Source organism: Ceratotherium simum, chromosome 27 (genome assembly GCF_057802395.1).
Source record: "Ceratotherium simum simum isolate JZ-2026a chromosome 27, ASM5780239v1, whole genome shotgun sequence".
In the NCBI taxonomy this organism is placed as follows: Eukaryota; Metazoa; Chordata; class Mammalia; order Perissodactyla; family Rhinocerotidae; genus Ceratotherium; species Ceratotherium simum.
Genome location: NC_141926.1, coordinates 32,525,869 through 32,549,837, shown reverse-complemented (window position 1 = coordinate 32,549,837; position 23,969 = coordinate 32,525,869). Strand labels below are relative to the sequence as shown.

Here is a 23,969-nt window from a genome sequence, read left to right as displayed (position 1 = left end):
TGATACTTTGGTAAAAAGCAGCTGACTCACATCCCATCCAAATCCCCAGTGTCCTCCAGATCCTTCACAAATTTGGCATTCAGCCCTCTCCTTGCCAATTGCTTCCTTCCCCCCCAATTCCCACATGTCTCCTTCCTAAGCCATCTGCTCCCCTCCCTTCCTTCCATGAGTGCTTTCCTCTGGTCTTCCAGTTTCTTTCATTGTTCAGTGTCCGTTGCTTCCCTTTCCCCTCTCCTCCCCGAGAGGAAATCAACATAATTAATGCAGCTGATGTCATAAAGGCCCCTTGTCCCTGAGAAGTTAAATTTGTGTTCCTGCAAAATAAATATATAGTTCTGTTATGTGAAGGTCAAAGGAAACTGGTGCAGTGAACTAGAAGTTTTTTCTGTCCATCTTATATAAAGAACGATGCACATTATATATTTTATCTCTTTTAAAAAATAAGAATTTTATTCATGATTTAAATCTAAATTAAATCAATGTAAATATAATATGAATCATGGGACTTAAGAAATGAGTTAAAAAGTAAATTTATGTCCTATCCTTCTGTCTTAATTTTCAAATTTGATAATTGAACCACAATGGATTAGTAGAATAAAACATAGTCTTGGGCACTAGAAGATTGCATTATAACTTCAGGTTTCAACACTTATTAAATGGATGACCTCATGGACATTTGATGTCTGTAAATTTCATTTCCATCTATGAAATGAATTGTCTAGTAATACCTATATTGGTTCATGAAAATACATGTTAAATGTCATTGTAAATGATGACACACTCAGCACATATTAGTAATGGGTGTTCTGGTTATTATTGTTGTTAGTATACCTGCCTGAACTCTGGATATAGCAAAAACTTGATGGAAAAGGAAAATCAGGAACTGTTTGTGCCATAGCAATTTTAACTTTTCCGAATAAACAAGAAGACCATATAAATATATATGAAAAGAGATCCAGCATTTATGTCCCATCTAAATTTCCATCTATATCTGATTCTCAACTGTGAGAAAATTTCCAGTTTCTACAGAATCACCATGGATATGTAGTTTAAGTGAATATTATGAGTAAGTAAAATATTTGGACTACTGACAGTAAGAAACTAATTTGAGTCCTATATACACCTTTATTGTGAAATGCAATAATCACCTGGGGATTTCACAAGAGAATTAAGCCCTAATGCCCTAAGGCATCCACTGTGTGTAATAAATCGACTTTTCTCTGTGTATCTAGAACAGTTCTAAGTGTGTACAGTCCTTAGAGGAATTGAGAAATGCTGTGATTCAGATGAGGTGCAGTGGTCTAGAAAAGCTGGTTTATCTTTCCAAGGAACACCTTGAACCTTCCCCAAAACTTATAATTCTATTTAAATAATTACACATACACTTATCATGTTAGGACACTGAAACTAGAAGAAAGAAAGCGAAGCATTTCAGACATACCTGTGAGGTCCAAGTACTCTTTTGAAAGGATTGTAATGAACAAAGGCATTCTCAGTTCTATCACACAAATTAGTTTCGATGACAATATAATTATAAACATAATTCTGGTGAGCATTTGCTTGTTGCTCTAGCTTTTCATGATTTGTGTGTTAGATGTGCATTTAAAAGCTTGGATACCAAGAGCTTGAAATACTAAATTATGAGAATATTTGAATATGCTATTCCCTCTGCCTGGAATGTTCTGACCCCCTGCCCCCTTTGTCTCACTCACTTATTTTTCAGGTTCCAACTTAAAGGCAAGTTCTTCAGAAGAGCCTTCTGCAAAACCCCACTCTGCACATCCATACTATATTTATCTTCCTGTTGTCTGTTCCTTTTCCTTTTACTGAATATTCTTTAATCTGTTGCAAATCATTGTATATCACTCATCTAATATACATAAAACACATAATTGCCACCTGTATTCCCTGTGTCTGTCTTATGGTAGGAGCTCAATACGTATTTCTTGAGAAAATCTTAAATGAATGAAATATAAGTCAGAATAATGTCTTCCAGCATACCTAATACTGAAAAGTTGCTAATTTGAACGTAGTTGATTTTATTTCCATATCCACTTATATATTTATTTTCTTATTCCCCTATAAAATGGAAAGTGGGTATCATCCATATCATTTCTTTTTTCTAAAGCATGGTTTTTCATTGGCTTACCAGTAGGAGAAGGAAGAAGTATTACACAGGTTAATTATGTGGGTAAATATCTTTCTGTGTGTGACTTGTGGATACTCACAGAATCTTAAAGATAGGGCAGAGTTGAGAGATTGTGGATAAACAAGCCCCTTCATTTTTAAGAAGAAAAGGGAAGCCAGGGGAATTGATTTGCCCTGAGTCACTTAATGGATTTGTGTTGTGAGCCAGACCTCTCACCACTAGACTTCTTCCTGTTCTGATTTTTCCCATGACAAACTAGAACTGATCTAGTCTTCTAAAACAACACTAAAATTTGATTAAGATATGTCCTAACAAAAAATCCACAGGTAAAGTGTCTTACTGGATTTATTTCATACAATTTTGCCACTTGCTTTGTGTCCTAAATTCAATATTTCCTGTCTTGGTACCAATATAGAAAGTATTATTTTCAATATATAGGGATTAACAACTTCCCCTGCATATTTGTCCATTGGGTACAAACATGGCTTTGTGTCAATTTGATTAATAATTCTGTAACATTTTTGCTTTATCAAGTATGTTATTAAGAACGTATCTAGGGCCGGCCCTGTGGCTTGGTGGTCAAGTGCGCGCGCTGCGATGCTGGTGGCCCGGGTTTGGATCCCGGGTGCGCATCGAGGCACCACTTCTCCGTTCATCCTGAGGCCGAGTCCCGCATACAGCAACTAAAAGGATGTGCAGCTACGACATACAACTATCCACTGGGGCTTTGGAGGGAAAAATAAAATAAATAAAATCTAAAAGAACGTATCTAAATTCATCTTAAATGATTGACTATCTGAGGTTGCCTCAGAATCTCATTCAAAAAATAAAAATAAATTATAGCAATTTAAAGCATGAGTTGAGCTTAACTTATGGTCATCTTGGGAAAGTCTCTTATGTCTGAAGCACCTTTTCAAAACTGTACTAACAACTAGACCTTTGTCAAGTCCTTTAATTGTTGAAAATATTAAGATAATAATATCTTCCCTATTTATTAGGATCATTATGAGAATCAAACCAGAGCAATGAGAGTGTTTTGAGGACTATCAATGACAGCCTCATTGTAAGGTGGTATTTTAAGTACCCTGTCTCCTTTCCAGTTCGAGTTCATTCTGCATTGATGTCAATAACTTGGAGAGGTGAGACACCAGAGATTTTTAATTTCAGAGTGAAAAAGAACCCTTTTGAATTAGACATTTAGTGGACAAACAAAAAATCAACACTGATAAAACTATAATATATCCTGTTTTGATCAGTTTTTAAGTGTACATGAAATATATGAGTTGTCTTCTGTATGACATATACCTTTAGGGAGCTCTATAATTTATAGTCTGCATGCTGATTTGTCTGGGTCCCTTGAGACACCCAAGGCAATTCCTAATAAAGGAATTCCTAATAAAGTTCTTACAAGTCCATGTCAACTAACTCAAGTATCACAGAGAGGGTGCAAGCATGCTTTGATGCAGAGATAAAATAGCAGAGGCTAAAGATTGCCAGATAAAATATTTTCTAGTTCAACAAATCATTTTTGGTGACTTCCGGAAACAATATACTATAAAACTTTCAAGTTTCCTCTAAGTGGTGTAATGAACTTCCATATGAGTAAAAGTCCTAACATATATGAAAAATCAGAATCATCTTGAACAGTTTTGGTATTGTACAGTGTGGATGGTTGATCCTGTTTTCTGTTGCGTGTTGATTGTCAGTACTCTTTCAAATCTCTTGAGTTGATTCTGGCCTTCTGAATTTTTTTTCCCAAATAGGTTTCCTCAAAGACAGTTTTGAATATTTTTCCAAAATCAAGTCCCACCCAAATGTTAGTTTCAGCTAAAGCAATTTAGAAGACAGAGGAGTGCCCAGCAGATCTGCCTGAGCCACTTTCCGTATGGAATTCTGCCAACTCCTGAAATTCACTGGGCCCAGACCTAACGTGGATGTACGCTGCTGGTTAGCATCCACGATTCTTCAGTCAGAGTACATCTTCCAGAAAGTAGAAGGTGTCTCAGAAATTTGAGTAATTAGCTAAAAAAAAAGTTGTACCTCATAATTCAAAGTAATTCTCAATACAGTATGTTAACCAGAAGTATTATAAGGCTACAAAATGAACACACATGGTCAGATGACAGAACTCGTAATAGGAATTTCAGATCAGCTTGATATCCTAACATAGAAAGCAGACTTAGAAATGGTGTTTACCCCTTTGTTTTTCCCTTGTAAGACACGCTCACTCAAGTGGCTGTGTTGCTTCGCTTTCCAAAAGCTTTGATATATTTGATCAGGCCATTAAATTTCTCCAAATAGCCAAGGACTAGTGGAATTCTACTACTGTCTGGGAGCACTTTGTCTAATTATAGGTTAAAGTAGTTTGCCAAATTAAAGGTACAGTCTTTTGTGGTTTCAAGGTTGGTGTTCTTACCAGTTTATTTTGATGTTCTATTAATCATCAGTGAAATGTTTCTCTAAAGATAGACTATTAAAATTTATCTTAAAACATTGCTTATAAATCTTACCTGTGATTTGCAGAATATTTAAATGATATCAAAATATTTTTTGGTAAATTCTCTGTTTTTAAAAAGTTGACTTTTCTAATTGCTTGTAATTTTTGTGTTTGCTCATTATGGCCCAGATGTCATTTTGTTTTTCTGTTTACCACAGGCAGGATGAATTGTAATTAAAAAAAAAAAGTAGTAGATTCAAAAGTGCCCTCGATTGTACAAGACATTCTTTCCTTAAAACATGGTTCAAAATACAGAAATCAAAGAAATTATTTTAAGCTTTTAAGTTTTAAATTATTTCTAATCTGAGCACTTTAAAGGGAGTTGGGATTTCCTTTTCATTATTTATAATGGGCTAAAATTGATGTTATCTATTTCTACATCTTGTCCATATTATCACTTTTATTTAAAGATGCCCTCTCAATGAATAATCTCAAATCTTATGCTAAGGCTGATGTCTTCTCTAATCTAATGCTGATTCTGCATGTCTTTTGTTAAAAGGCTAGTTGCTTTAAAAGTACTATTACTCTATTGGTAATGTCTGACCACTTCAATTTTTATCTCCTTAAGCCCAAAGAATATGATAATATGATAAATCGTACACTTGTAAAATAATCTGGTGTGCGTTAACAAAATTACTAACAGATGGCACAGGTTTTCTCTTCTTAAATCTTACAGATCTAGGTGATCTAGAAGCTTTAAAGCCTGATCACACGAGAAATAGGCTCATGTTTGATTCACCTTTAAGAACAGCATCTTGGGGAAATTTCAAGAGCAGTTGAACTCAATTTGTATAATTCTGGTTGAAAATAATGGAAATTTGTCTCCTTGAGTGGATAAAGTGTAATTTACTAAGGAATCCATTATTTCTTATTTCTTTGCCTTTTAACATTCACGGTGTCACTCTCACCTAGATAAATCACATCACCGTATTGCCCCATGCGTCATGCTTATAAAAGATCATGTCCGATTTTCTCATCTTTATTAGGGAAGCTTATAAATATTCCATTTAAATTTTAAACCTGCTGTAATAATAAGTGCATGTTTATATGGTAAAAGAGGAGCCATTCCTCTGTATAGGAACTAATGTAAGATATTTACCTACCCACATTTCCCCCTCAGAGAACACATGCATATGTGAAGTGTAAACATGTGCAGTTTTTCCACTGGCAGCTAGATGGATTAATGGCAATTAGGTTGGATATCCAGATCAGTCAGGCTTAAATATGGAGTGTGATGGAAGGAGGGCCATCAATCTAACACACTCAGGGAGGTCCACCAATAGCACCAATTTCTTTGTCTAGCCAGTGGGTCTCCGGATCTTTGCATTTACAAGACATTGCTAATTTGTAGTTTATGCTGTGGGAAGCAAAGAAAATATGAGCTCTTGTTTTGTGTCCAAAAGAAAGCACTCTGTGTAAGCTTTACTTTGGATCTGTGTAGAATAAACTCCAATCCACTTACTAAATGATCTGAAGCAAGTTTCTGATATTCTCTGAGCATTAGTTTTCTCATCCCAAAATAGGAAAATATACCTCCCCTGTAAGACTATTGTAAAAATGAAAGATGATGCAGGCAACAAGGTCACGTGTACTGCACATGTTGGTACATCATGGTTCTCATTAATTACAACAATAATAGTCAGGATTGTTATTTAAATACATTAGTACATTTATGATATTTACCACATATTCACTGATGTATTTTTTTGTGTGTTTGTGGAGAAAATTGTCAAAGGTAATTTACACATAGGGCATAATTTTTTTCAGGTGTTAGGTTTTTGCAATTGTTGGAGTCCTTTAAAACTTCTAGTGAAACATCAGTGAATTAATTTATTCATTACTTTGATATGAAGTTGTCAGAATTTGAATTTGTCTTCTACAAGGCAATGTAAAATAGTGTACTTCTAATATAAATTCTAAAATAGCAAGCCTTTTTCTGAAGAGATGATGACTGAAATCAAAGGATTCTACATATCTAATTTCTCAGATCTTGAAAAAAGTGATAGTATGCCTTCTATGTAGGTGGTGTGCTAGATACTAGAAATATGACAAGCTCCTTGCCATCGTAGAACTTATATTCTATGCAGAAGAGAGGCAAGCAACATTAAGATCAAGTTTTTTTGTTTTTGTTCTTTTGCTGAGGAAGTCACCCTGAGCTAACATCTGTTGCTAATCCTCCTCTTTCTGCTTGAGGAAGATTCACCCTGAGCTAACATCTGTGCTGATCTTCCTCTATTTTGTGTGTGGGTTGGCACCACGGCATGGCCGCTGACGAGTGGTGTAGGTCTACACCCGGGAACTGAACCTGGGCTGCCGAAGCAGAGCGTGCTGAACTTAACCACTAGGCCGTGGGGTCGGCCCTTGTTTTGTTTTGTTTTTATTGACTTTATCTTGCTCCTTAATCTTCCCACTGATTGACATCACTTCCACCAGAACCTTTCTCACCACTTAATAGTGGAACCTCCTACTTAGGTTTGTATGGAAGTCACCTAGGATTCACGAAATTCTGAATTTCAACTCAAGGTTCAAACAATATAACGTATAGACTGAGGGTTAGGGGCAATTCAAAACATTGAGATCCTTAACACCATTCATACTTTTGTCTTAGCCAGGGAACTGAAGCATTTATAACTGAGAAAGACTGTCGTAAACAAATGCAACTCCAAACAATTTTTGAAATATCCTTCAGGTAGATCATTTTCTATTTTATTTTGTTTTCACAGATAACTATAGAAATGTAAAGGAGCAGGATGCATTTATTTTTATTTCTTATTTGTCGACAAGTTAATCATTAGTTTTCAGGAAATACAATAGTGACAAGAGCATGTTGATAATTCTAAAGCTTAATGTAACCCACCAAAAATAGTTCCTTCAAGTTCTAGGTCAAACTTTTCTTCCCAAGATTTTATTCTCTTCCTCACATGTGTAAATTGCCCTACTTGCATTCTCTTAGGAAGTATGTAGATACATTTTCATTCATTTTAATATGTGCAGTGGTGAGGGAGAGGGGGGTTATTATCTCTATCTTATCGTGTTCACCTTCTGAAATGAGTCATACATTTGCCAAATTACTGAGCCAAATTCTGGGATAGTCTTGTGATCAATAAACGAAAGTGAAGCAAATGCCCATATAGATATTGAATCTCTGACCCTGGTCTGATGAGCCCTGACTTCTGATTAATCAATTAAGCTTGTCACTTGCAAGTCTCTTCTTGCTCTCCTTTGACTCCTTAGGATTAAAATACCACAGAATGGGAATAAGTGTTTACGTCGATTTGTAGCTACTTTAGGGATGTTCATACTTGTATAGAATCTTAATAAATAGTATTAAATGCTTTTATTGCTTTTTTTATTTTTGCAAGTTACAAATGTTTCCATAAATTAAGTCCCTTTACTTAATTTCCTTACTTAATTTCCATAAAATTCTGAATTTCTTAATCCAAGATTCCCTTTCGTATTTAACCTTGATTTGACTTTGTCTGCTGTGGTTATATGTCTTCTTCAGAATATAAGTGAATTTAAATTTCAACAATAAAAATTGATACGCAGTCGCTGAAAGAGGCATTATCTTAGCAAGGCATTTGGTGATGAGGGAAATTCTCACACTGGACCAAAACTGTAGAGAAGAACTAAGCATAACAACCCTTGGAAATAAAGAGGGATTTACCTTTTGAAAAGTATTTTCAGCTGGTGCACTTATGACTCGAAAGAGCCAAGTGTTTGAAAATGAACTTTTCTTCCCTCAAATGCTATGAGCATTTGTCATCTTTGCTTCTAGAGTATAGTCATAATTCCTCCATAGATTTTTATTTCAGGCTGTCCCAACAGTGAATGTATGTAAATTCAGAATTATGGCCAGATGGTAGGACGAGGTGATAAAAAGCAAACGTGGTTTTGTAGGAAAGTGAAAATTGCTCATAAGACTTTGTTTTTACCTTTAAAACAGCAGGACATTGTTTCATGAGACCTATGAAGGAACTAATACATTAACTTTAATAGCTATGAGCTAAATTAATTTTTCGTATGTATGCAGAATACTACCATGTAATACCTAGAATTTTTAAAGAGGTAAAAATCAATCAACTTTGTTACTTTTAGGAGATAGCTAGCAAAGGCTATTTTCTTCCAAAACCACGCTTTATATTGCCTCCTTTTTATAGGATTCACTTTTGGGTTCTGATCTTAATGACTTAGGAACCAGACACCTGGGGAATCAGCTAAAAGCCTTCACTGTTTCATCTGCTGTCTGTTTCCACAGCACTCAGCAGTTGTCTGCCCCTGGTTTGGAAAACAATAAATTAGAGGGGGCTTTCTCTGTTGATTGCTTTCGGATTTATAACTCTGACTGGCCCAAGAAAATGGGTGTTCAAGAGAAAATGCCAAACCCAAGTGTTCCTGTTGACTTTGAACCACATTTAAGCAAGCAAAATAGGTGTGTTTTAAGGAGACTGTGTTTCTTCTTTCTATTACTCCTTGTTAAAATTAGGATTCATGAAAAGGCCCTCTGGTGATATAAACTAGATAGATAGAAAGGTAATTTATACTTTCACTAGGAAAATCATCCTTTCCCTTTACCTTAACTATGTCTCACTGCAGGGTGGTTTCCACTTGCCTGCAATTAACAATACAGCTCTTCTGATGTTATCTATAATCAAATTATCACAGGTGTATGTCTGCAGCAGCAGCCAGCCAACTACCAATTTATAGATTGCTATGAGGAAGAAATGAGAAGTTTCGTAGGAGCAATGGAAATAACAGAGAAATGCAGCTGCCATAGTCCTTGGCAGCAATTCTCCCAGGCCTGTCTTCTCAGCTGGCAGCTCACCAAGCTGTGTGGAGAGCCACGTGTTCCCACTGGGATAATTGCTTTTTCTGCATGAGTCTCTTGTTGCTTCTCTCTGATGATCGAGTGTGTTTAAACTCCTGGCTGAAATCATGTTGGTTTTTAAATGGTATTGTAAAGTGTACCAGCAAACAAATGAAATCGGATCATGTTCTCTCGTATGCATGTAGCCCAGGCAAATATGGGACGCCAGTGGAGAGATCCTAATTGCCTATTTTTCCTCTCAATTCCACTCCTAAGAGAATAGTTGAACCACCAACAAGTTATGGTTTTCTCTTTAAAATGCTGCCCCTTTTAATGTAACCAAGAAAAATGTAGAATGGTCCTTTGCTTTCAATTTGTCGTTTTCATATTTTCTTTACGAGTATGTACTCATTGTATATAGTGTATACATACTATATACTTATATATTTATATAAGATTTTTGTGCATCCCGTGAACATTGTTTACACTTTAGGTGGGCTGTCAAAGAGGAAATGGGCTTTGCATAAGAGTGGACGGGTAAATGGCTTGGTAACATCCAGGTGAAAACTTCTTACAATGTGATTGAAATCTGAATTAATTAATTTTTTAATAATCTATAGTAAGAAAAATATTGTAAATATTACTATATAATCTAGTTTTCTTAGTTTAACTCATCTCTGGGGTACAGCCTCTCTCATTTTGTGTCACAAGTCTGTGCTGAACTGGTCATGGGTACAGGACAGCTTTACCTAAGAGCCTTTGGAGGAAACCAGATCATACCTAATCAAGAGACATGAGTGGGTAATATTTAAAACAATGCATCTCTTCTTCCTTCTCCTCCTCTCTCTCTCTCTCTTTTTAAGGTGTCTGTGAACCAGAGTGAAAAAGGAATAGGGAGAGATGAAAATTTTTTGGAAAATGAGAGAGAGTAGCCTTTATGCAAAGTAGAAAGAGTAAATAAGCTTTGCTAGCCAGGAAGAAGAACTGTGATTTGGCTGACCCTGGTTTATTGTTTATATGCTTATCTAAATTAAAACTTATGTTTGAGGCTTAAATATGAAATCATGTTGTCATAGATACATGATATTTTAAAAAACATTATTTTTGTGTGACAAGATTAGTACAAATAAATAGAATAATAATTTCTTGAAATGTGTTCTTAAGAAAAGTGTTGATGGTGACTAGAGTAGTGGATATAAATTGTTTTATATCAATGATATTTGGTAGTGGAAATTTATCAAAAATTTGAATTTTTCTCTGATTACTAATTACATTAAAATTTAGATTCCAAAGAGTGAAACGGCAGCAAAATTATTAATGTGTTTATTCAGAAATATAAAGTACCTACATATGATATTCAACCATAATTAATAAAAACATGAAGTTATTTAGTTGTAGACGTGGCTTTTCTATTAATGGTTCATATTGAACTACTTAACTGAGGGTGTAAGAAATATTGCCAAATAAAAACTATTGTAATTTCTTTGATATTGTGTAAGATCTGAATTATATGAATTATCTTTTACTTGATTATAATTTTTTTAGATCGCTATGAGACATGTATTTTATCCAATCCTTTTTCTATCATTTGTACTGTATAATTACACTACCATGAGTGTTTTTGCTTAATTTAGAATGTGATAAAGCAAGATTGTTTTTGAAAGATACTCTAATATATGTTAGAAGCTGTGGATCCTTTAATCTGAATTGTTTACACTAAAGGTTGATACTACTTTTGTAGCCAAACTGGAAAGTACTGGGGTGTTATTCCCCTTCTTCCTTCTCTCTGCTCCCTGCTCAAACAAGATATCTTTTTTTGGTTTATTTTTGTTGTTGTGGAATTAATGCTAAATTTTAAAGAAATAAAAGCTGTTGTTGTGACTCTTCTCTACATGTCTCTGTTGAAAGGTGTCCTTAGGGACCATCCAAAACTGCCCTGCAGTTTATTTCACCAAGAAGGATGTCTGGGGGCTAAGTCTGGCCATCTGGGTTACCTGCATCTCATTGTCATTAAGAAGTCTTAAACCCATGCAAAGTACTTTGCTAGTTCACAACAGCTTGCTGTCTGTTCTGTAGGTCAAAGATCCAGGCAGAATTGACAGTATTGCTATGAAGAGATATTCTGCCCAGACAGACTTAGTAGTGAGTTGTTTAAGGATGATACACTAGACTATAACTTGAAACCTCTCATCTCATTTACTTTGCAAAATAGCGTGAGAACAGTGATGAAGAATCAAGTTTTTCAGAAAAAATAATTTCTAATCCCAGGTGCTTTAAAAATTTCACCCTTCATGTTAATCCTGCTTATCAAACCATTACTAATGTAAATGAATATTTCCAAGCCTTTAATCTTTAGGAAATTGTAAAAATTAAGTACTGCACAGTTTCTCCTTGGTATGATGACACATATGTGTGTGTCATATATATATTATGAAAACATATTTCTCCTTTAGCATTCTAAATCAGTATTCTTTTAATCCATTGTTATGATATATTTTAAAAATAGTGTTTTTAGTAAGGAACACAAATTTTAAATGCAAAATCTATTAAAGGAAATGAAATAAATTATATGACAGTTGGATGGTTAGCAATTTGAAATCATCTTTGAAGCCCTTAATATAATTAGTGGTTTCGTTTTTGGTCTGCTGAATGCAAGTCACATTAGGTTAATGTAATTAAAAGCAGAAGAGATTTTGTGTAGCCAAACTAGTTAATTAGCCCCAGTTGGTTTAGTATGTTAACCTAGAGGTGTATGGATAACATTGTGGGGGTGATGCCTGAAAAAAAAATTCCGGTGTAACAGATACTGCAAATCATCTGACTTGCTTTAGGGTAGAAAATGAAGACATACCAAGGAGTTCATTTTAAGTTCATCTTTATTTCTGATTTTAAGCACTGATTGCAGAGTAAGCTGTATATACTCCGTAGACCTAACCAGACAAAAAGCTTCCTTAATTTACTTTTTTAAAGAAAGCATGCTTCCTTGTGTGCAAAGATAATAAGTTTCTCTTCTTGTATTCTGGAAATAAGAATTCTGATTGTAGTTTTTTCATGCTTACCAGAAATATAAAATGATTCTCTTCACTTTCGGTTAAAAAGCTACATCTTAAACCTAATTTTTCTATATTATCTTGTTACTCAGTAAACAATTCAGTAAAGGAGATGAAAGTGTTCTAGAAAAAGATTTTCAACTGCTTCAGAGGAGTCTTTAAGTACTAGGAGAGAAGACTATATAGCCCTAAGGAAAATAATCATTTCTAGTTTCTTAAAGGGAAAACGTTAGTATATAAGAATCCTATATATCAAACACGTGGAGGTGTTCCGTACCGTAATGTCTCTAAAACATTTTTTTAAAAATCTGAGACTGTTCTGAAGAAAAATACAAAGTGTCATGATATTTGAAACTTTAAAATTCTTTACCACCTTCTCCTTTCTCCTCCTCTGTCTCCTTCCCCAAAAAGAGCAAGGCCACTGGGACCTTTTTCTGTTTTATTTTCATCAAGTATGTAGATGGCCGAGGCCCCCCTTTGAGCACTGTCTAGAGCTTATGGAAATGTGGGCTTCTAATGTGGTTACCACTGTGGGCTGGGAAGGTGTATGGTAATGAGAAAGTGGGACCTCTGCCTGGGGTTCTTGACGTAGGCTAGATGCCAGCATATTGTCTGCAAGCTTAACACGTTTTGCTTCTCCAGGACCCGGATTATGTTAATTGAAGTAGTGCGGCTGCAGTGCAGTGTTTAACATTGTGTCTGTTCATTATACAAACTTGTTTTTGATAGGTTTACACTTTGGCTGTCAGATCCAGATGCAGGAAGAGACCTGCCAAGAAATATTTCTTAGCTTGTTTTAAATAGTACTATTTTCACATTTATAGTGTTTTGTATGTGTTAGACATATTTTTCCTTTCTATCTAGAGAGAGGAAATGTCAATTTTTGGTTTACAAAGGGACACTGAGATTTAGAATGTATAAAATCCCCCTTTACAATCAGTGTTTCTATATGACTCAACATAAAATGGTGCTTGTTAATAGTGGGTACTGCTTGAAAGTTGGTATATTTGATCAGGGTTATAGGACTATGTTTTTTCTGTTCTTTTGTTTGTTGAAAACAACAGGCCACCGTGTAGTCCACATTTGTGACCAAAGAGAATAGAATTATGGCTTTTGGTTAGCTCTATTTCAATTCAGCCATTGACATAATGCCAAAATGAATTTTAATTTATAGAAACTGAAGACCACCATCTTTATCCATTATTTATTTTCTTTTTGTATTTCTTCATTTGCTGTACTGTTTGTTTCTTCCCTCACTTTAGTCTGTTTCTGTCTCTATCATCTATGAGGAAATAAGTTCCTCCCAGGTTTGGTGAGGCTTGTTTAGTCTTCTGTTTAAATTGTAATGTCTACTTTGGGATCCTAACTGTTATTGCCAGTGAGTATAGAATGGAATGGGGTATTTTAGAATGAAAGTATCTTACTGATGGGGTGGAAGTTGTGTGGTGTATTTATACCAATCTGAGAAGTCTCAACAATGATTTCCCAAATAGACTATTAATATTAGCCCCATTTTAGAGCTGAAAAACAGAGGAGTTAATACCTTGCCTAAAGTCACACGTATTTACTAAGAGAAAGTCTGACTCCAAGGCCCATGCTCACTTTGATTTCCTATGTGGGTGTGTCTACTTTTGACCAATTTGAAAGATTATCTGAGATTTTGAAATCTTTTTTTTTGTTATTTTTGTATATATTTTGATTCTGAGCTTGGTTCCAACCTAGGTAATGTTGGTAAAGAATATCTTGAGTGGAAAAACAAAAGTGCAATTTAGTTGACTTCATTTGGCCATTGATGATATGTATGCTATTGCCACAAGAAAAAAATACATTTTTCTCATTAAAAATGTTTTGTAAGTTTAATATTTTTATTTTCAGGCCTCAGTTATTTTAATTTTTGTTTTTCATTGATACAGAAATTGTGTATAAATGAACAGCTGTGATAAATGTATGCTTTTAGTCATATTAAGATACTAATGAAAAAAGCTTTTCAAGATACCTGATTCATTGAAAAAACATTTCTTGTAGAAGAATTTGTCATAGTGGTCTATATTATAATGGTTTGTTTACTTACAAAGGACAGAGAAAATATTTTGTAGAATGCTTGATGGGTTACTTTTAATTTGAACAGCAGATACGATTTAGAAATAAATCTGAAAAATAATTTTTTATGAGACATGAACAATTTTTCTATTTATAGTTAGTGCCAAAACGTAACTATGTGTTCCCAAAGCATAGATCTCCTGGTAGATTGAGTCAGAAAATTTTTCCAAGATTGCGCCAAGTATAATATATAGTTGGGACTATAGTAATAAGATACATACAACACACTCTTTAGGACTTTATAGCTCTCTTTGAATAGTTCACCTCAGTTATTGTTTCCTCCCATTCATCTCAACATTGGAATTTTTCCATGTCTGAGAATCTCCTGGCAGTCCCCTCATAACTCTTGTTAACTAAATTCCCCTTCTTCTCCATTTATATGCGTTCTTTCAAAATATAATAGCATTTGGCTGTAATATATAATGTTAATTGGTGCCCCACACATGCATAAACAGGTTGATTTAAAACTCTACATTCCCAAGTATTTAAGATTTGTAAAGGTAAATTAGTGTTATATTATACTGAAGCTGTAAAAATATATCTGAACTATTGAAAGTTATATTTTATCATTTTCTGATTCATTTTTATGCATATTTGAATATATTTTGAAATTATGTTTAAAGCCTTATATTTTATTGTAGATATAATTCATTGACTTAACTTTTAGAACAAAAAGAGTATATAAAGCATTTGTTTACTTCCTCTTATTTTGCTCTTTTATTTATTAATGTGCAATTTCTTCAGAAATGAACTGACCACCTAAATATGTAAGGACATGGAAGGTTAGATTCTGAGGTAGGAGGAGGCTCAATGTCTTGTCCAAAGTTAGAGAACCAATAAAGGAGCGTCGAGGGCCACGTACCAGATCACTTAGCTTCCATATCAGGAATAGAATTTGTCACCTTCCTTGTTGCTCAAATGATTTTGTTTCCTCAAGATTTTGAGAATGTTGATATAAGTGTTTCAAAATAAGTATGTGGCGAAAGGTTACAGCGGATCTTCTTAGAAGGATCTTGATATCATGATACTCAAATTTTCTGAACCTCAAAAACTCAAGTTTATTAACTCAAGTTTACTAAACCACAATTATGATAATAGAGCTGTGGGCTGTGCATTTCTTGTCATTTGTCCGTCTTGTATAGCCAGACACGTATCTTGCCTAAAATCTTAGCCCTGTTCCAACTTGCTATATGACATTGGGCAAGTCACTTCCCTTCTACACAAATTTTACTGTTTACTGGGCATTGTGACAGGTCCTGGGGCTGTAAAGAGGGATTAGATATGCTTCTGTGCCTCAGACTTCACACTCTGGGAGGAAATCCGACCTGTAAAAACATAATTAAATCATATTGTGATGATGGGCACAGTGGAGGTATGCGGGAGGAGAGATTATACTTTTCTGAGCTGCTGGTCCCTTAAGTGGAAAATGAAGCTATTATAACACTTCCCTTAACAGTTTCACAGCAGGATTATGCTAAAGACCAAAATTTAAATGATATATTCACACAAAAGCAACTTTATAACACATAAAATAGTTAGCACTATGAACCAACAGCCTTATGGTTGGGTATACATTTGATTTAAGAAGCCCACTTTGAGACCTTCTAAGGAGATAATTGCACATGTAGAAAAGATATATGCAAAAGGATGCTGATTTCAGTGCTGTTTATAAGAGAGAAAAATGAAATACCTTAAACATCTATCAATAGAGGAATAATCTGGTAAATATTGTGTCAATCCATATTTTATAATAGAATACTAATTTTACTTATTTATTTATTTGTTTATTTGATGAAGATTGGCCCTGAGCTAACATCTGTTGCCAGTCTTCCTCTTTTTCTTTTTTCTCCCCAAAGCCCCAGTACATAGTTGTAGGTCCTTCTAGTTCTTCTGTGTGGTATGCCGCCTCAGTATGGTTTGATGAGTGGTGAGCAGGTCTGTGCCCAGGATCCGAACCGGTGACCCCCGGGCTGCCAAAGCGGAGTGCGTGAACCCAACCAATATGCCTCCAGGCCAGCCCCCAGAATACTATTTTTAATGGAATACTACGTAGTCATTGAAATTGAGGCTGAGAGTCTATATACAATGTTTTCAACGTTTAAAATGTAAAAACGTCCTCAACATGTTATTTAATTGAAAATGCTGCTTACAGAGCATATGTCACACGATTCTACTTTAGTAAATATGTGTGTGTATGTGTATATTTTATATGTATCTTATCTACATCTGTATACCTATATCTATATTGAGAGAGAGAGAGAGAGTGTGCCAAAGGAAGAATGCTCACAAAGTATTGATAGTAATTAACTTTTGGAAGATTTTTTTTCGTGTGATATTTATTTCTTCTTTCTTTTCTGTTTGAAAATTTAGGTAAGTATATATGAAAACAATAAAACTATTATTAATATATCTTGTAACTGCTATAAATATTTATAGAAATGCTTCATTGAATAAAAGACTAGATTTTGTCTGTGAAAGCAGTTTGCATTCAACAAAAATCTTTTGAGTGACTATGCAGGCATTATTCTAGACATGAGGGATCAAGTCATGTCCCATGTATAGAAAAGTCCCTGGATGGTTTTTATAATGGTTCCTAGAGAATCATGATCATTTTTTTAATAAAATGACTGAAAAAAATATCAACTTCTAAAGCCACAGATATTAAAACTGCTTTGTTAATATTTGATTTATCCTAATAAATAAAGACTTGGTTGCAGTATCTAGTTTGTGTGGATGAAAATAACGCAATTTAGGCATTCCAAAACAGTATGACCCACCTTTATAAAGTAGTAGTTTCAGTAAACTCCCAGTGTATGATGAAAAGAAAATTCTGTTGGAATGATCTCTTCCTTCCTTCCTTCTTTGCTTTTTTTTCTTTCCTCCTTTGTTTAATTAGTATACTGTACAGAATAACTGAGGGTCAAAACCTCCATGATTACCATTCTGGAAGTTATCCTTGACATAACCTGTCTAAGGTTCGGAACATTATAGATATTTATGGGTAATTGAACTCAACTTCCCACCAAAAGCATATTAAATTAAGTAAAGATAGTTCAATTTTCGCATCCCAATCTTAATTCATGGTTAGCCTACTTATTGTAATGGAAGTCTGCTTACATTTGTAATTAATTCTTCCTCAAATAATTAAATGTTCAAGAGTGTACCCGGATGACTTTCCAGATGATGTATTAGGATCTGTTCAGTCTCTGCCTCCTAAGTCCCCAAGAAACTACTTGAGTGGCAACAACACCTATGTTTTTTAGGACATGTCAGGTTCTGCAATGTTTTTAATCTTTAAAGACATATTCCTTTAAAGCAACTTTGGCAAATTAAATAATTAGAGACATTTTTATTTCCACATTTTATAATACTAGAATATATTTCTTTGAAATCACTTATAGTTAATATGTATTTACATATTAATTATAGTCATTTGGTATTAAGAATTTCCTTTTTCTTTTTTCCACTTGCTAACCAAATTATTCATGCAATTTTTTGGTTTTCATTTAACTAAATAATATGAATGAACTTGGCTGGCTTGGAAACACAAATTTCTAGTTATACAGAATATAATAACTTTACAAGAAATGTTGGTAAGTAAAAACATTTCGTTTCTCTTATATTGTACCTTTGGAATAAATTCTGTTTAAATGTATTACCTATATATGTAACAAATACTATATATCAGCCTTTTGACATAATTATGCTTTGTTTGTATGCTTACAAGGTAGACTTCACTTATGAAGACCTCTGTCATGTAAACATGACTTACACGCAATTTTAATAGTATTCATGTGAAACTTTTTTTTAAGATACGAGGAGGAAAGCTCATGATTACTTACACCCGCAAAAGTGATGCTGGCAAATATGTTTGTGTTGGTACCAACATGGTTGGGGAACGTGAGAGTGAGGTAGCAGAGCTGACTGTTTTAGGTAAGTGCAATTTTATCTACTGTGCTCACTGTTAAATATATCTCTTACTATAATTTAGTATCTTTACAAAAGGGAGGAAGAAATGACCTTTTCTGGAAGGTAAAGCAATATTTTTGAGGGTGAGAAGAGGAAAGAAGGAATCAGTATAGCAGCCTGAGATAAAGTAGCTAAGATACAGGGGGAAAACCAAACCTAGGGAGGAGTTTCTAGAAGCAGGGAACTATGTGGAATAATTTTCTAAATAATATTTTAAATTACAGATTTGTTATTGCTGAACATCTAAAATGGTTTTTAGGTTGTTCGTCTTTATTTTTTCTTGAGATGCCTTTTTCTAATTTTAGAGAGACCATCGTTTGTGAAGAGACCCAGTAACTTGGCAGTAACTGTGGATGACAGTGCGGAATTCAAATGTGAGGCCCGAGGTGACCCTGTGCCGACGGTACGATGGAGGAAAGATGACGGAGAACTGCCCAAATCCAGGTATAGATCAGAATTTAATAATGGATTCATCCACTCAGAATTTGTGCGGTTCTCATCAGACAATTGTTCACATACCTGCCGTTAGAATAGTCTACTGCAGACTCCTTGATCTGGGGCCAGACACGATGGAGATAATTAGAATCAGGAGGTTGCCATGCTTTCTCTGAGGGCTTCAGATAAGAACTATACATTCCTGACCCAGGGAACCCTTGTAAAATGTGATATTCCTTAAACAAGTTTCTCTTCTGTTCAACCAGACCAGAGTTAATACCAATTTCTTGTATGGGAGTAGGCGGGGAAGGGAAAGGAGATATAGCATTAAAGATATAACTATGAAGCAAATTAAAAAGCAAGCCTCCTTTTCCTTAGTTACAGCATCACCAGGGAATGGTAGAAGAGGTCAGAGTTTCTTGATATCTGTCAAGTCCTTAAGTTGGCTAGGAGCAGAGATACACTTGTAGCCTTAGGGAATGAGACAATGAAATGAGGCTTTCTTCAGGCTGTCTTCTCTAGTGTGTCCATTCATTCAGCAAACGTATGTTGAGCCCTTGCTAGGTTTTGGGATTACAGCAGTGGCTTAGACATAGTTTCTGCTCTCAAGGAGCTCACAAAAAAAGACATGTATGGAATACATATATGGAATACAGAATAATGTAGCAAACCCTTTTGTCACAGAAAGGTAGACCTGTGGGAGCAGGAAATCAAGAGAGAATTCTCAAAGGAAAGTGACATGTAAGCAATGAATTGAAAAATATGTATCATTTTGATAAGCAAGAGAGAGGAGAATAGTTTTCCAGGGAAAGAGACATCACAACATAGACACAAATCTGAGAAAAAACATCCCGTCTTTTGAGTGGTAGAAAGTTTAGCATGGCTGGCACATAGGGCATGTGGCAAGAAGTTATGGGCTATCAGGTTGAAGATACTGGGACCAAATTATCAAGGGCCTTGTATAGTTGACTGAGGAATTTTGGATCATATTACATGCACACTGATGAACCAAGAGGGATTACTATAAACAGGGTTACTTTTTAGAGAAAATAATTCTTTTAGCATGATGGATATTACATTAATGTGGGGAGAGGCTAGTGGCAGGGTCACCATTGTTGTTGTCCAGATAAGAGATGTGAATTGCCTGACCTGGGAGGTGAGATGGAGATAGGGGTCCACAGTGGAGAGAAATTTCTGAGACTAAATTGATGAATTGGGTGATTTGTTAGATATAGGGGGCTGGTGAAGGAAGATAGGTAGATTGTGTTAGGAGAAGGAGTTGGTTTACGTGATAAAGTCAGAAAAGAAAGTTTTATTTAACATATTAAATATTAGGTGCGTGTAGGATATGATGTCTAACTCTTAGTCAGTTGGGATTATAAATTTGGAGCTTAGATGAAATAGGGGTTGGAAATGTTTGTGTGGTCGATCAATATATAAACTGTAGTAGATAACATAACGCAGGGATATTATGTAGAGTAACAGGAGGATTAAAGTGAAACTTCAAGGGAACCCAACATTTAACGGGAGGGCAGATGAGGCAAGGCAAGTGAACTCTAGAATGAGACCATTTGGTTCAAATATCAACTCTGCCACTTAATTAGCTGAGGACCATAGCCAGGGTACTTTATCTTCCTATGCCTCAGTTTCCTCATCTGCAAAATGGAGATAAACATAATACTTACTTTATACAATTGTTATAAAAATTTTAAAAGATAAAACCTACAAAACACTTCAAGTCTGGTGTATAATAAGAATTTATTTAATGGTCACTATCTTTTAATTTTAGTATGAGCACAGTAGCTTGAGGAAATAAATGAATAAGTGTCAACTTTGCCCCAAAATATCCTTTCAGAAAGTAGTTTAATATTTTAGCCCACATAAATATAAAAATAAGCTCTTTTCCGTCTGCGTGCTTACTTAGAGGACTTCGCATTTTAGTTTAAATTTTCTGAAGAGAGTGTTGCATGTGATTTGATGCCTAGATGTGTCATATTTGTAATGACGTGATCTTTCAAGTAGAAAGTCACTTAATTGTGCTTTCTTTTGTTATATCACTAGATATGAAATCAGAGATGATCATACCTTGAAAATTCGGAAGGTGATGGCTGGTGACATGGGATCATACACTTGTGTTGCAGAAAATATGGTTGGAAAAGCTGAAGCATCAGCTACTCTGACCGTCCAAGGTAGGGTTTGTGGTTGTTTTATCATATGAAGCATAAGGTTGATATTTGAAGAACATATTGTATATTAGGGAAGTCTGTATTAAATGTAGACTTAAATGGTGCTATAAATATTTTATTTCAAACATATTTAAAGGAAATTATTGTTTTGCCTATGGGAGCTCTATAAGTGTTTGTTACAGGAAATGGTATTAAGTTTTCAGAATTCTAGAGAGTTCTGTCTTGGTCAAGTAGAGGAGCAGAATGTGCTTTAATCTCTGGGTCTTCAAACATAGAGCCCTTCTAATCTTTTAATTACATGACACCTATTGTCAAGAAAGCTTTGTCTTTAAATGGAAACAAATCTACCATTTCTTCAGATCATGCTCTTTCAAGGGTCTGTATAATTCAGGACACAAAAATGAGAAGATTCTACTCCCCTCTAGAATGTAAGATCCATCCATAAAGTAGGGACTTTTGCAGTCTATTTCTGTGCACACAATGCCTGTGACATGGCAGACACTCAATAAATACTTGTTGAATGAATGAATTGCTTTTGCACTTTGCTAATTTTGATCAAGATTTATTATTTGGTGTTATATGAGCCAAAGTGGATGCCATATTCTATAGCACAAGTTTACGAATGTCAAAGTTACATCTTAAACTGATATGCAGAAATGGTTCTGTCACCTTCTTTGTATCCATAATCCAGATGTTTTTCATTCTCATAATCTCTTTTCTCCTTTCTCCATGATGTCATATTAATTATTTCTTACTACGTCTCATCTGAGTACTTTCTCTCATTTTTTTTCCTTTTTAGGAACAAATGGTTTATTGTGGAATTTAAGAGACAATGACCTTTAAAAAACATTTTGATGGTGAAAAAAATTCCCTATTTTGACAGGTATATATAGTAAACAGGGATTTTGGCCATAAACCACTTAGCTTGTTTCTGAGTCTGACATTAGCAACACTTGGTGCTGTCATCTTTTCTGTACACTGTGTCCTCTAAGGCCATTATGAAGAAAAAGGTGTCTTTTGAGAGAGTGCTTCTACTGTGGGCTTTCTACAAAAGAGCCTTGTGGGCTTTTTACAGTAGAAAAAAAGATTACAGAATATTTCCTTCCTGTCTCTAACGCCATTATGTTCCACTTTGGGGTTTTTAGTTCAACCTCATAAAAACAAAAGAAAAAAAAAAAGAAAAGATCAAGAACAAACATTGAATTTCTAAGGTCTACACTACTTCTCTTTAATCTAAGTTAGACATGAACTCTGTAAGTCTATAACTGTTAGAAAAGGAAACCCTTTTATATTTAGAAAAAGCATAAATTTAAGAGATGTCAAATTCAAGTTCAAAAGCCCTCCAGTGGGAGTGAAAGTAGCCCAGGATGAATACAAGACATGAAAAGGTGTGTCTATCTCCAGGCAATTGTGACAGGGAGGTTGATTGTCTATCGCATTAGTCAAAGAGATGTGTTTCACTTTATGTTTTCAAGTCCTTTACCTTGAGAGTCTGATGCTTTTATAAATAACAGTCATTCTACTATAGCCATTGAAATCAATGTCTAAATAGTGGCCAGTCTACAGTAGACATTGAAATCAAAATAGAGTTTCTTCCTGCAATTTTAAACTCAATTCCAAAGCTAATTCAGCCTTAAGTTTTCCATATGGAATTCTCGCTACCTAAGCCAAGATTTCAATGGAAATTGGGTACAAATGATCAAATCCAGAAACTAGTTGAGGAATTTAGAAGTTCTTATTTCAACTGCACTGGGTTTTCTATAAATATAAAAGATCTATATATTGTTGAGAAGATATTATTTTATTCAAATATTAAAATAAAATATGCATATTAATATCAGTGTTAAAATATCTTTATCACGCTAGAATAATATACACGATATATCAAAGAAAGTAACATGATTCTCAACTGCAAAAGATAACTAAGGAAAAAAACAAAGGAAACTTCTCAAAAGAAACTTGAGAAGTTATATCTTTTTTCTTCATTTGAGACTGAATGTAGAAAAATACTAGTTACTACAAAGGAACCTAATCAGAAATGAATTCATTCGATAGCAGGAAACAATTATAAGAAATTCAGTAGTGTGGTTATTTCTGATTTCTGTATTTTATCTGTGGTTCAGTTTTAAAAGGTACTGTTAGAATCAGTATGAGTTTAAAAATACTCTTCCTTTCTCTCATTCCCCATACAATGAATATTTAATTTTGAGAATTTATCTTGGGCAACAAAACCCAGTCCTTCAGATAGAAGTTATGGGGGAAAAAGCTCTCTTAAATAAGGGTGACTGTTTGATTTTCACCCTTAATGAGTTCCAACATTTAAAAAAAATCTTGTTTTGATAACTACTTCTTTTTTCCATTTTTCTCTTGCAATTCCAATTCTGCTTTTTTGGAGACTCCATCTGTAATATTTCCTTAAATATTCCTTCCTCGACTTAGGATTTCCTTGGTTTTTCCCTTGTGTCCTCTTCACAGTGCTTAAAATGGTACTGGGCATTGAGTGGGCACTTTATCTATAAAGACTTGTTACAATTTGAAATATGAATATGGACTCCAACCTTCTGCTTGAGTGGTAGAAGTATCACAGGGACATCCGAGGGGAGATTCAAGCAGCTTCTGGTGGCTTTGTTCCTGAGTGACAACAGTAGGTTCCTTGCATCAAATTTCAATAGATTGCCATCTATGATGGCTGCCTGGAGGTCTGTGTTTGAAAGGGAGCAGAGTAAAACTTAGGACTAGACAGAGTTTCTTAAACTTATCTGAAGCTTGTTAAATA

The 23,969-nt window shown here is 34.7% G+C and overlaps 1 protein-coding gene across 1 annotated transcript in view; it reads left to right on the top strand.

The window, feature by feature from the left end:
- The window catches only part of ROBO1 (roundabout guidance receptor 1), a 480,852-nt gene that overhangs the window by 353,001 nt on the left and 103,882 nt on the right, over positions 1-23,969 (top strand). Inside the window, exons 4-6 of the mRNA XM_087418208.1 lie at positions 18,416-18,536; positions 18,878-19,016; positions 21,069-21,196. Coding sequence (XP_087274334.1) covers positions 18,416-18,536; positions 18,878-19,016; positions 21,069-21,196 — 388 coding nt within the window. The remainder of the gene's footprint in view (positions 1-18,415; positions 18,537-18,877; positions 19,017-21,068; positions 21,197-23,969) is intronic.